A 14,365-nucleotide genomic window follows, 5' to 3' on the forward strand; every position below is an offset into this window, starting at 1 on the left:
CCTCACCGGGAGCCCGCACCGCACACTGTACGTGGTGCCTCCGCGCTGACCGGCACTCACCCAAGCACCGCTAGAGCTGGTACTATGCCCAGTAACCGGGCTGTACATAATGACAACATATTATCCGCCGTGGCTTCGCAAGCCCGGCACCACACAGTGACATTCACAGTCACATCATATGTATGTATGCTGCACTTCTTTTCCACCGTACGTAGCCAACCGTGCTAATTGGAGGTGTGGGGGAAGGACAACAAACTAAACACAAATTACTTTTCAATCTAGATAAATAAAAAATGCATTACTCCAGTGACTTCCTAATAAGAAAGGGCATTCCAGACGCCCGCAAAAGTGCATCTGAAAGTGCGCGATGCAAACGGGACAAGTTCAGAGCGCGCAAAACTAGTGACTTACTTTGAAACATTTCCAACGACGATCGTTTTCTTGAAATATAGACGGGATGGATCATCCCCCGATTGGAGGTAGGTCCTTCTCTTTTCCACCTCTGCAACACTCGGAACTCCAAACGTGTCCTGTATAGCCGAACAAAATCGAGAATTTAACGTGAAGAGCGACCACAGGGAAAAGTAGGTGTGAATGTTAGGTTTCAATGCTATTTTTCATTGCTATCATAATGGAAAAGGATTATTTTAACTAGGCAGCTTTATGTGGTGGGAGGCATGTGATTATCTATAGCCATTAATCAATACAATGCTAGATGGTTGCTTCCCGCTACCACTCGGTCATGTCATAATAAATCTCTCTTGCTACTTAACTGACCTAAGTCGATGTGTGCCCTCGTGAGCCTAAAGGACGAACAAAGCACATTCAAAACGAGAAACAAAGCCACACCTTGGGAGTGTTCCTACAGGGGCGTCTCTCCTCCCTGGCCAAGTCTGGATCCTCTTCTGTTGCCCTCTCCCTCTCATCCCGGTACCCATCGCGCTCGTCACTCGGCTGGAAAATCGACTCCGTCTCCGACTGGCCCTGGGACGAGCAGTCCGACCTCTGGTTGGCAGGCGAGGACGACCTGGAGGGAGGGTCCATGAACTTGCGGATGGCCGGGTGGTTGAACGCCGTCGATTCCACGGACTTTTTGCGCTCGCCACCCTGGAGAGAGCCGAATACAACAACAGTAATTTACAGTGTGGATTTACAAAAGCGTCCAAAGACAGGTACATCTCGAGGTGAAGTAGAAAGACAAAAATCCCCTGTATAGTCTCAACAGACTGTTGGGGCAAAGTGCTGTTAGCGAGCACCTATAAAGGCCAGCATGGCACAGGAGGGGGTGGGTGGCCCGAACCACGTCCGACTTTAACACATTGCACCAGGTACTCATGTGAGGCTGAGTCGACCTAGGGGAGGCCCAGGACCGGTTTAGATAATCGCCACTCGTGTTGGCCATCAGTGAGAATCGAACTCAAGTCTCCGGGTTTGTAGCACAGTGCGCTAACAGCTGTGCCACCAATCAGTGTGACATGTGCATCGACTACACAGAGGGTAATCACCATCATCAGCCATGATGAATCCACTGCAGAATTAAGGTGTTCCCAAGCCACCGCCATGTCATATGGTTTCTGCAATGTAACAATTCACCTAGCACCTGCACAGGAGCCGATTTCATCGCCGCATGATGGATGTGCGGGATGCGTTATACTCCTTGGCCGCCATTCCGTCACTATTCTTGATCATTAGTCATATCTCCTTCTTGGAACACGTCCTGCCAAAGCCAATTAAAATCAGTGAAGTACATGTAAATGGATCACCCCCTGTTTACAAATGTCACCAATGCGGCACCTACCAGTGCACGTGCTAAAGCTCATACAAACGAACGCGGTGTGTAACGTCAAACACCTTTGGGGAACCGAGAAAAATTCATTGAAAAGACGAACAGTTCTGACCTCTGAAGCTCTGGGCTGTGCAGCTGACGCATAGTAGCTCGCCACGATGCAGGCGCGAAGCTTGTCCATCATTCTCCGCGCTTCGGCCAGCCGCTGCATCAGCACGGGGTGGGCAGCAGGATGTGGTGGGAGAATGCACAATGACATTGAGCCTATGCTGGAAATGAAAGTTTACTTATAAATGTGTGTATAGGTATGTATTAATTCTTTCTCACTAAGGCCGCCAGGCATGGTGCAGGCCACCCACCGCTTCATGTGCCATGCCGGTCTTAATAGGTGCTCGCTAACAGCACTTTACGCAAGTCTGTTAAAGCCTTTACGGGGGGGAGGGGAGCGGCAGGGGTCCACATCCATTCCATTCAATTATTTCTTTCCCACTAAAAAAACCAAGATGCCGTTGGGGCAATAACGAACCACCTCAGCATGGCTGAGGAGGTGCGAGGTTGTTTTTTCACTGCAAGAACGCGAGTCGTGCCACTGATGTCACACGCAATTGACATGTAACGTCAGCATCAAATGTTCAAGTGTAGTGACTGATGCAACATAGGCCCCTGGCCCTGTTTGGTCATGAGCCAGATTCAGGTGCCTTGTGAGGCCAGCGTATCACGATTTGGTTCTGGTTTGGCTTGGCAAATAGCCAATCCAGCACAGCCGCTAAAAGTCACGCAGTGTTAATAAAATCTAATTCATTGAAAGTCACAGGTTCACATACCAAGTCTATTATCTCAATGCACTGTTTGGTCATAAGCCAGATTCAGGTGCCTTGTGTGGTCAGCGTATCACGGTTTGGTCCTGCTTTGGCTTGGGAAATATCCAATACAGCACAACCACTAAAAAGACACGCAGTGCTCATTAAATGGGTTGACAGTCACAGGTTCACATACCAAGTCTATTATCTCAATCTCATGCTCCTTATTCTTCACCTCCTGGGCAAACTGTTCTCGGATGATGGCTTCAATGCGCTGGACAGTGGCGTCACGTGCTGCAGAGGCACGGAACAAGACCATTTATGCACACAGCCCCAGCACGCATTACAGAATTAAGACTACATTTCCCGAAACTCAGTGGGACGCGACGATACAATTGTTTACTTGGGTCGACAGCGAAAAGTAATGCGAACACTACATATAGAAATGCACGAACGCACAGAGAGGAAATATTAAATGTCTTTCTCGAAAACAGCCCCAAGATGTCTTTCCCCCGTCGTCCTTCACCCGCACCTCCGGTTGGCATGGTTGGCTACACATGGTGCAGAAGAAGTTCAACATACATAACATTGACAGCAAGGTAAAACCAAAACTACAATGAGACGGATGGGTTAGTAACCCAGAGGAACTCCGTTGACTCATGATGCTGCACAACTTCCTCATTTTCAATTTTTGTGCATTTATAAACTCTGCTGCTACACGGCCAATGAGGCAATGAACATATTAAGTGGAATAAATGATAGATAATGCCAACTATACATTTTGGGTCGATAGTCTACTGATGAAATGTGGGCACTTAATTTTTAAGTCAGGCATGTCAACAGTACCATTGTCATCAACATCATCAGCAATCTTTTTTCTGGAGAAAGGCCCCAATCACATTCGCACCACTTCCACAGGTCCTGCTGTAAAGCTACATTACTTTTGTGATAGCATGATTATTGTGCAGTGTAGTGCAGTACATTACATAAATGACCATCACATATCCACCCTGACCAATTAACTGCCCCACCCAGTGCAGTATCTATGCATGGTGTAACTGTAATTTCCTACAGATGCTCATAAATCCAACCTCTTCACACATCTGCCTATACCTCAGTTCTCAACGAGTCAGATATGCAAGTTTGTACTGCACCGTATTTACATGCAGCATTTGAAATGAGCCCTGGGTTTGGCAGATGGAACAATGGGTTTACGCGAGGCAATCATACCTGACTGCTCCATGACACGCTGCCGTTTATTCTGAACAACCGTGGACACATCTTCATAGTCGGGGTCCTTCCCCTCAAATAACCTCTTCACACCAGACATGTCAGCTTCTCCTGTAGCAAAGGGGGTGTTAATGGTTAGCACAATGGACTTGCAAATCAGGGGTAGTCGGTTCGATCTCCCGACAAGGAGATTAAACAACAGACACTTACTCTTTGGTTCTTTCGGTAAAGTCACGTAGATATAAAATAAAATAAATCACATTTCGAGCGCAACACAAGCGTCGATCATGTGTTGCGCCAGAAACGTCGTGATTTCTTTTATTCTAAACCTACGTGACTTTACCGAAAGAACCAAAAAGTATGGATACCTGCAGTCACGAAAGCTTCAAATCAAAACAGACACTTATTTCATCTATGCGGCCTATATCTACCCAGCAGAGTAAATGTCTACACCACAGTTGGCCAATCAGAAGGTAATGTGTGGTGTGGTAAAGTGTGGGTACTCCCCCATCTCTTCAGAGACATGTGGCCAGCGTTGAGGAGGAGGCCAAATATTCAATTAAGGGGATCTATTGAGCTCCTTATCTAGTGGAGCCCATTCTACCTGCAGTGGCATGAACAAGTATAGGCAGGGCTGAACCTTTACCTACCAAAAGACTAATTAGCATTAATAGATACAAATATAACTCAACAAGGCAAACAACATTACTGGTGAGTTTACTGCAGTATCTACCAGAGGTGGGACAAAGTCATTGTTATGCAAGTCCAAGTCGAGTCGCAAGTCATCAAATTCATGACTCGAGTCTGACTCGAGTCCAAGTCACATGACTCGAGTCCACATCTCATAGGTGGGACAAAGTCATTGTTATGCAAGTCCAAGTCGAGTCGCAAGTCATCAAATTCATGACTCGAGTCTGACTCGAGTCCAAGTCACATGACTCGAGTCCACACCTCTGGTATCTACACAAGTGCTGTTTGCATGATGTTTTCAAATTATTACGAAGCATAAAAACAAGCAAACACAACCTCACTGGGAAATGTTTGAAGATTGTACCCAAGTTCGCAAATAGTACAGCAGTTCAGAAAAAAATCCAATATGCGAATGACGAGAAAAGCCACCAAAATGGAAAAATTTCGCAAGCTGTAAAACCGAGTTCAGAATGCACTTATTGTATCGTGTTACTCTACACACTGGTTTACGGTAAATCTATTCTTATAATTGTGCACACCAGTGACCATTCTCTACACCGGTATTTACTTGTGCAAAACACATTTTTAAGTGGTGCGATTCCTTTCGTGACAGAATGCATCACATCCTCATTTTCAATGTGCGTGCAATCAATCATTCCCTACACCCCCTCGCAAAACAGTTGCATCCCAAGGAATAACCCAGTTAAATATTTGAATGAAAGAATTAGAATGAACTCAGCTGCAACGATGCCAGTGCGGCAGGGACGACGTGAAGTGTGAATGCATCACAGACCCAGGTGGAACCATAAAGCGCAATCAGAACATGAAGATCTCCTCCATGAATGGGAAAATTCAAGACAAACCGAACGGTTTGAAACTAAACTATAAAAATCTGTTTAATAATTTTACCAGGTAAGGCCCACTGAGCTACGTAGCTCTATCTTTAGAAGTAACCCTGACAACGAATGATAGCTCAACAACGAAGTGGCTTAATCATGTGGCAATGTATAGCAGCCAAATACTCTAAACGCATGTTCATTCTAAATATGGAGAGAACAAAAACCTGAGATAAATCCACTCGACCACGGGGAATAACAATGCAAACTCCAAATATACAACAGGATCGAGATCGAACCCACCCCCCTCCTGTATATCAGGCGAGCTGGTTTATATGTCGCCACCGTGGCCCCCTACAGGAGTACGATTGTGGCCATACAACCCAAACTATGGCTCATATACTAAACCCACAGAGATACGGTGACGCAAAGAGATATATGGAGACTCATTGAGATACACAGAGGTATATTAAAGCCAAGCCACGGTGCAATTGTGGCCATGCAACCAAAACGGAACTATATTGCAAATCGCTGCAGTCTACGCCTCTTCAACGAGGAATGTCAAAACGACGATCTCGTGGGCCAGCAGACATCAACATTGGCATGCAGCTCCTGGACATATTATCACGTGCAGGACGATAATTACGCAAATGACAACTTTGAGATTTGATTTGAATTACCATTACTGAGTATAACAAAACCAACCCCCCCTGATCCTACTACCGACAACGCTGACATGGCATAACCATAACAAACAACTGTATGGAATGGTGCCTTTTTCTTGCACCCATGAGCAATCGCCGTATATCGTTCCCCACGTGAATTTCAACACAAAAACACTCACCTGCCCAACCACTCACTCCACTGTCATCCCTCTAACGAGAACAACACTGCCCATGTTCCAACATTTAAAAGATCCCTCGACACCACTGAGCTTGCACAACGGCAATGACACAACGCAACGACGCTACAAAACAACCACAAATTAAAGAAACCAAAAAAATGTCATGCCACTCGCCAGGCCCTACCATTAAAGCCACCACGCCACTTTCCTAGATTCCCTACCGGGCGCGGCGCACCTCGGCCCGGGGAGGCACCCCCCAAGCCACCGGCGATCTCCTCGGTCCCGTGCCTCTTCCCGATTTCTCTTCCACTCCCGGCTCTCGTCGTTTTCCACCGCGGCAGAATCGACGGCTGCGCGTTCGCCTCTTTGTTCGCGTCGTCAAGGATATTGCGTGGTTTGTAACGAGGGGTTTGCGAGCGGAATGATCATAGACGGAGACCGCCTTTTGTACGCGGCCGCGGCCCTTTAAGTCCACGTGGGGGCTCAAGGGGGTTGAAGCCTAAGAAACGCAACCAATTCGTTTCTCGTAGTGGACAATTGCGGATAACAGGAAGAGAGATACATTTATTTTGTTGTTGTTTATATGTCTGAATAATTCTTAGAAGTACTTGGGAGATAAGAGGATAACTCCGATTATCCGCATCCCCATTATTATTGTCCCGTCCATTCAGATTAACATAACTGTGTTCACACACACGGTTTAACCCCGTATTCTTTTTCTTCTTCTTGGTTCTTTCGGTAAAGTCAAGTTCATTTATTAGGTATAGCCCTGTGAGCCATTCGGCTCTTGAATCGGGTGCAACCGCAACAAACAAAAACATGAACAAGAACACATCTTAAAGTGACTATGTGCATACAGAAAATCCAAGAAAAGACAGCAAAATATTGCAGAAAAAGCACCGTACACCAACGCTGTGTGCAAAAATCGCAGTGGGATGCAAGTCAAACAACAACAACCACAAGACAACTTTGATTAAGGCCATCAGTTTAACTCTGTACTACAACAAACATGGCCAAACCAAAACACTTTTCGAAAGTCACCAAAATAAAGCCATAAAAGCAATGAAACAGTGATCATAGGAACTGTGACCGAATTTTCACAATAAACGACGTAAACAAAATGTACTACCAAACTCTGCAGCCATAGCTGGCTGCATGAGTCACTCCACAACAGCAGGAGCATCAGTCGGAGTATCAACATTTATCAATGCACCTTTAAGATCAGCACACTAAATCAAAACACAGATCATACTTTGCAGCGATCATCCGGAGCGAAACATTGTATTTTAGGCCACTGAATTGCAAGTCACGTAGAAGGGAAATAATAAAATAATAAATATAATCCCTCCCCGTAGAAAGAACCAAGAAGATGAATCCCTGCAGTCACGAAAACTTTAAATCGAAATTGAACCACCTCTACGGGTAGGGATTATTTTTTTATTATTTCCCTTCTACGTGACTTTACCGAAAGAACCAAGAAGATGAATCCCTGCAGTCACGAAAGCTTTAACCCCTTTTCTTTGTACAGGGAAATTGAGTGTTTAGGTCTGAGTGTTCATGTCCATGCGACGTACTGCCGTTTCGTTACGGGCACATTTATAAAATGTCACTTTGTTTGTGTTGCTCTCCTTGTGATGGGATTTTGTGAATTGAACTTTGAGATTTATAAGGGCACGGGTGACCAATAAGGTCTGAATTGGTCTGACTTAAAACTTTCGTGACTGCAGGAATTCTTATTCTTTGGTTCTTTCGGTAAAGAATAAGGTAGGCACTGATAAGGGGCTGACAGGTACGGGTTCGGATAAGAGTGATACAGTCGGAGAACTTTGAATAATTATTAGAATTATACTTTGGAGATAAGAGGATAACTCCCATTATCCGCAACCCCATTATATTTGTCCCTCAAGCCCCAATTAAATTATCTGTCAACCCCTTATCAGAGCCCTATCTTATTACAGACCAATTCAGACCTTATTGGTCACCCCATGCCCTTATAAATCTCAACGTTCATCACACAAAATCCCATCACAAGGGAGAAACACAAACAAATATACATTTTTTTTGCCCGTATTGAAACAGTTGTACGCCGTATGGACCTGAAAACTCAATTTCACTGTACAAGAATACGGGTAAACCGTATGGGTTGACAGCTATGAGAGAGATATATTCTTAGAACTCTGAATAATTATTATAACTACTTATCCGCATCCCCACTCTTACTGTCCTGCACCTCCGATTAACACGGATGGCTACGTACGGTGCAAAAGAAGTTCAACATACGTACGTGATTAAAACGCATTTCCCCTCTGCCCCGCATTATATAACCGGATTTCTGTTGTCCTTACATAGTTTTTACAGTGGATACAGGTATATTGCGTGAAAAAGTAATCCTATTATCCGTAAAAAGAAAAATCCTCGATAACAGGATATGGCAATGTTCATCCGCCCCACATCGCCATCGATCAGAGGAGTTCTGAATCGGTTCAAGTAACATTTTCTTTTCTCGGTTGTTGCTTCTTCCTTCGTATCCATTCTCTCCCGCCAGCAGTTTTCAAGCATGAAATGAAAAATAATGGACCGGTTTAAATTTTCTGAGGCTCATCAGCACTGATGTTCATGTGGTGCCACGGCCTCGGAGCAACTCTGCAAGCGCCGCGACTCCCCCCTGGTGCCCACCCTGAGCACACACACGCAGCGCACACACGTAGTGTCCTGGCGGGGGATCGCCTGATGCGATGGGTTTTTATCCGAAGGGTCCCTAGGAGGAAAGTCCCACGGTTTCCCGGTGCCAGGAGATTGGCCGACCCTCGCAGGACAGATCACATTGCGGTGCCCCTGAGTTGGCTTCAAATTGTATGGGTGCAAAAAGGTTCACCGGGCCAGCTGCATACACGACATCGGGAGGGGCTGGGGGGAATAGAAAGCGAGAAGCACAGACAACAAAATCGGGGGATCGCAGCGCCACACAGAGCGCACGCCCGGGGTACGATGCCGAGATCATTGATGACCTCGCCACCAAGAAAGTCCAGCGATATCAGACTTGCACATCGTGGTGGCAGCCAGATGCGAATTACCCGCGTCCCCCATTTAACACCCTTGTCGAGCACATGCGCGTGTGTCAGAGAATTGCTCATGAGCGCGTGCAGTTTCGAGGGCTGGGACGGGAGTGCACCATTGCAAGCCTTCTTCCAGAGGAGAAGCTCACCAGGACGGTAAGGGGGGGGGGACGAGGGAGCCTCCGGGACCCAGTGAGACAACCCCAGGATCAGTGGCAGGGATACAGACTGGCATAGGAGATATCGCGGGCCATGTGACCTATTTACGCGGGGGAGGTGACCCAAGTACCCGACAATGTGAACAAACTGCAATCCACAGTGGAGGTAGTCTAGGCCAAGGTGGGAGGGCGATGCTCTACGGTAGGGGGGCTAACCGGGCGGGTGTCTCAATTAGAAGCAGAGTTCGGACAAATGCGCCTCGGGAGGGGAAGGGGGAGTGGGCAAGGAGCCTCCTAACGAGCCACCACCCTTCCCTGGGGCGTGCTATCTATGCAACCGATGGGGGCATCTCGTAAGAGACTGTCCCTAGATTGCCTGCGCTAAAAAAGCATCGGGGTTAAACGCCAACGTCCCCTAGAGAGTGGCCCAATTAGGGGTGCAATCGACGCGGTCCCAACACAAATTGACGATAATGAGGTGTGTGATTCGCCAGCCGGGCGGCTGTCCCGATTACCCAGGGTGCATCACACAAGAAGGAATATGGCTGGATGGACAAAGGGTAGCAGGGGCCGCCAGTGCAGCACTCCATGTAAGGGAATGGAAGCGGGCGGTGGTCGCAGGTAGGCACACAATTGGCTGCGCGGTGCGGCGCGGCCCCGGGATTTTGAAGTTAGGGGGATAACAAGTAAACCCGTAAAAACAAAGTTTTTCACTCTAAATCCTTTATATGCGTGGCGGCTAGAGTCCTCTCGTCCTCTGGCTTGAGATGGCTGCAATCTATGGGTCAGATGATTGTCTGCCAGTATTAAGCAATTGGTAATTAAATATTTAATTTGTTTTCCCTAAACAGTGTAAAATTTTGGAAAAAAATTTTTCACAAAAATTAATTGTCACACACAACGAGTCTGTGTGGAAAATGTCAGCTCGATTGCATCACGGGAAGTGGGTTAAAAAACGAGCGAAAGATTTGCACGGTCCTAAGCAAGCAAGCGAACTTAATATAAAGGATTTAAAATATATTCGCCTGTGGAGGACACGGGGATCGATCCCGTGACCTTTGGCATGGGAAGCGAGGGCGCTACCAACTGCGCTACTCCGCCACGGCCCGTGGAGGGGTTACGCTCTGGGCTCTTATACTGTGACGTTCAGCCAAAGCCAAGAATGAGTTCTATTTGAATATATGTAAAATATTTTTTTTTTGCCTAAAAAGTGTAAAATTTTGGGAATTTTTTTTCACGAACATTAATTGTCTGTCACAACGAGTCTGTGTGGAAAATGTCAGCTCGATTGGATCACGGGAAGTGGGTTAAAAAACGACCGAAAGATTTACACGGTCGTAAGCAAGCAAGCACGCAAGCAAGCACGCAAGCAAGCAAGCATGCGAACTTAATATAAAGGATTTAAAAAGGGGAGCCTGGGACAATTCACCGCCTGTTGATAGGTAAAGTTTTCTCTCGTCCTCCCTCTGACCTTCACAGCATCCGTGCGACGCTGTGAGTACAGCTTCGAGGTATGTGGTAGGACGTTTGAGTGGCTGGGCACTTAGGCAGCAGTAGGCTAGGCTCTTCTCGCAAAATATTTGCGCCGCAAATAAAAGTTAGCACAGAGCATCGGTGTGGTGTCTGTGATTTGTGTGTGGAGCAACTGCGTGGGAAAACGCACTGCGAGAGTGGACGCGGAGCCGCGGCACGGGCGGTTGGTGAGGTAATCGCTCGCAGGTGTGGGCCTACCGCTGTGCGCCGTGTTAGCGTTAGCTGTGGCGTCCGCGGGTGTGTGGGTTAACTCCTTGCTGCTGTGAGCCAGCAGCACGAGTATGTCCCTCAGAGAGGGCGCTAACGAGGGGGGCCTGATCACTCGGTCGGCGGGGGCCCAGCAGGAGGGAGCGGAAGGGGCGGACGTCCCGCCCCACCTGCCTAGCGAGGACAGTGGGTTGGACATCGGCCCCCACATTCACCGTAGACTGCACTGGACCACTACTCCATTGCTCAGCAACAATACCCATCATACCAGTAGTACCTTATTGGCAATCACAGTTGCAGAAAATATGGTGAATAATTTGTGTAATTTTACACACACGTGAATTACATTAACACTAGCATGGTACATTGGGGTCCTGATTTAATAAACAAAAACAATCTGTCTCATTTGTATTGTCGCTTACGTTCTTTGTCCTTGTATCGCCCATTTCATTCACAACATTTGCAGTGACATTGTACAAGGGGAATCTTGATCAACGCGGCTTTACCGAACGCGTCTTTGGCTCTATGCGGTTTTACCAAAATGAGGTCTTTTTTTCCAGTGACAAGGGAGTGATGTTTCGGCTGTTCGCGGTTGGACGCTGCTAAAGATTATTCGTCTCTGCATCGAAAAGGGGTGCCGTGAGAGTGCTGCATCCTGTCGGAAAGGCATGAATGAAGTAACCGTGAGCAGGATGTGTATTTATACCATGGGGAGCAGTGGTGCAGTGATTAGCATTACATTGCGTTCACGAACCCGGCGACCCGAGTACAATTCACCGCTCACGGCCAACATCAGTGACGGTGGTCTGAACCGGTCCCGGGCTTCTCCTCGCCTCAAATGAGTACCTGGGAGCGGTGTGTAAACGTCGCCGCTGGGGAGATAAAGGCGGCCGAGCGTGGTGCTGGCCACCCACCCACGTGTGTGCCGTGCCGGCCTTCATATGTGCTCGCTAACAGCACTTGCACCAACAGTCTGTTAAAGGCTACACGGGGGGAGCCTTTGTCTTTGTGCCTTTGTGTGAGCGATTTGTCATATTATCTGGCTGTATAGCAAATGAAAAACATACAATTACTTTACTATGCAAGTTAAACAATTGTGTTTTCATATTTAAGTTTTTTTTTATTTAGTGCCCCTTCATAACAAAGGCTACAGGCCCCGCACTAGTTTAATCCAGCACTGACTATACTCCCATGGTCTCCTCGCCTTCAACCCGTAGTGACCAGCAAGTCGCATACGCCCCGTGTCCCAAACGGTGTGAGAATGCCCTCACCCAACAGTGTATTGACAAAGGCTGCACCTACATCATCACCTTATTGCCATAATCGAGTGTAATCGATGCGCCATCAACTTGTTACATGTGCAGTGAGCGACTTCCGAGACACGTCGTATTCTCACACTGAGCACAACACTGGGCGATACATGTATGTAAATGTCTCTAAATATCTACACATAGCCGACCCTTCTACACAACCCCATCGTCGGCGTCCAACTGACGACGATGAGAACCTTGCAGAAGATCGGCCACGTGGCCGGATCATGAAGAGAGATGCCGGCGATGAGCGACGCAGCCAGGACCTCTGGTTCGGTCCCCCTTATATACCTCCGGACAAGCCCCGCCTACGGCCACGCCCGCTTCCAGAACCTTCAAGCAGGTTACCGGAGCTTCCAAACTGACTCTGCCTTTCACCCTTACCCCAGATACGCCCCCTTATAATTGGTCATCATGTAGTGGATTCAACTGAGTTGCAGATGTACTTCTTGGAGGTAACACATTTATTATAATCAACACATTAACACAAAGGGGTTACTGCCCCTTTACCAGATAACCTAAGGTGGAGGACCACCAGGCTAACTAAGCTAGTTACTGGGAGTAGCTACAACGGACGGTCTTCGTCCACGTGTTGGTGACTTCTTCTTGGACGTAGATCGTAGATCTTCAGATGACAACAGCAACGCTGAGCCCTGGTCCCTGTGTGGACGTGGTTTATATGCTCCCGGGTCGTGGCTGGCCCCGCACCTTCGAGAAACCTCTCGTTGTTTCTCGACCCTTCCCGTAGGATCTCACCCTGACACGTGACCACCCCTGAGCCCCCACCTGGGGCCCCTGTGTAGATCTTACTGGTCACGTGCGTTCCAGTGTCAACCAGAGTGCCATGGCCTGGGGTAGCCTCATCCCATGGCTGACACTCTCACACTCCATCCTGTAAGAGTCGGCACTGCACGCCACGCGTGGTGCCACTGCGCGCTATCCCAGCGCTCACCGAGCCCCCTCTAGGGCTGGTACTACACCCATCTACGGGGTGTACGCGATGACGATGCATCGCACGCCGTGCCTCGCTAGAGCGACATTCACGATGTCGCTACATACGTGATGTCCGTGATGCGAGTACATTGCACGCTGTGCCTCTATAGGGCCGGCACCACACAGTGACATCCGTGATGTCACTACAATTACATAACTTGCCCATAACCGCGATTACCCCTCCAGGCCGACAGGTGGCACCCTGCCATTACACATGCATAACGACAATAATGGGCGATGCTGGTAGATGCTTTTGAGAGGAGAGGTCAGATATGTATAGCTTGTTATTCGAAGCTATGATGGACGACTTCCTTATGGATCACAATAGTTATAGAACGGGTACTACTGCGCTGCAGAAGTTCAATTAATGCATAAGCTCTATCCATCTGTCTGCAATAGGGGGGCGGGGGGGAATAGCAACTCTCTTGTAAAGATGGTCCAATATGAATTCAACTTTACTATCGAGAAAGTATTGCTCTTAGCGACTTAGCGGAAAGAAAACCGGCCAAATCGTTCGAAGAGTTGCCCAAAACTTGGGAGACAAAACCTAGCACTAAAATAATTCGCACCAAAAAAAAAAGTTAATAGCAAGTGCGCCACTCCTTTTCCTCTCGATCGATGATCACGTTTCAAGTTTATATTGTTTAACCAGGTGAGAACTCGAGAGACCAGGTTCGTCTAAATTTAAGTAGTTTAGCGGGTAATTCTCGAAATGTGCCATGTGATGTCACATGTCTTGCTATCGTTGCTATTGAAATACTTTCCAAGAACAAACACATGCTGGACAGAGACACAACAAAATATATGCACATATATTTTTTTATTCCTTTTTTTGTAGGAGACTTTGACTAACACATGGTCAAAAGTCAGAGCTAATTGCACTGCCTATTCAATTCATTGACAACAAAATCAATGAATTGAC

General features: G+C 47.4%; 1 protein-coding gene across 9 annotated transcripts in view; it reads right to left on the reverse strand.

Moving 5' to 3' along the window:
- Positions 1–6,665, reverse strand: part of YEATS2 (YEATS domain containing 2) — a 63,117-nt gene extending 56,452 nt beyond the window's left edge. For 8 of the 9 annotated variants that reach the window (XM_078878551.1, XM_078878549.1, XM_078878548.1 and 5 more), the window contains exons 1-6: positions 6,408–6,665; positions 3,817–3,927; positions 2,783–2,880; positions 1,899–1,991; positions 850–1,107; positions 412–530 (exon numbers count right to left, since the gene is read on the reverse strand). In XM_078878551.1, coding sequence (XP_078734677.1) covers positions 412–530; positions 850–1,107; positions 1,899–1,991; positions 2,783–2,880; positions 3,817–3,916 — 668 coding nt within the window. In that variant the 5' untranslated portion in view covers positions 3,917–3,927; positions 6,408–6,665. Of the gene's footprint in view, positions 1–411; positions 531–849; positions 1,108–1,898; positions 1,992–2,782; positions 2,881–3,816; positions 3,928–6,370 lie in introns of all 9 variants that reach the window. The other variant, XM_078878545.1, reaches the window with a different exon arrangement.
- Between the last annotated feature and the right edge of the window lie 7,700 nt (positions 6,666–14,365).

The sequence above is a fragment of the Lampetra fluviatilis genome, chromosome 51 (genome assembly GCF_964198595.1).
Source record: "Lampetra fluviatilis chromosome 51, kcLamFluv1.1, whole genome shotgun sequence".
Taxonomy (NCBI): Eukaryota; Metazoa; Chordata; class Hyperoartia; order Petromyzontiformes; family Petromyzontidae; genus Lampetra; species Lampetra fluviatilis.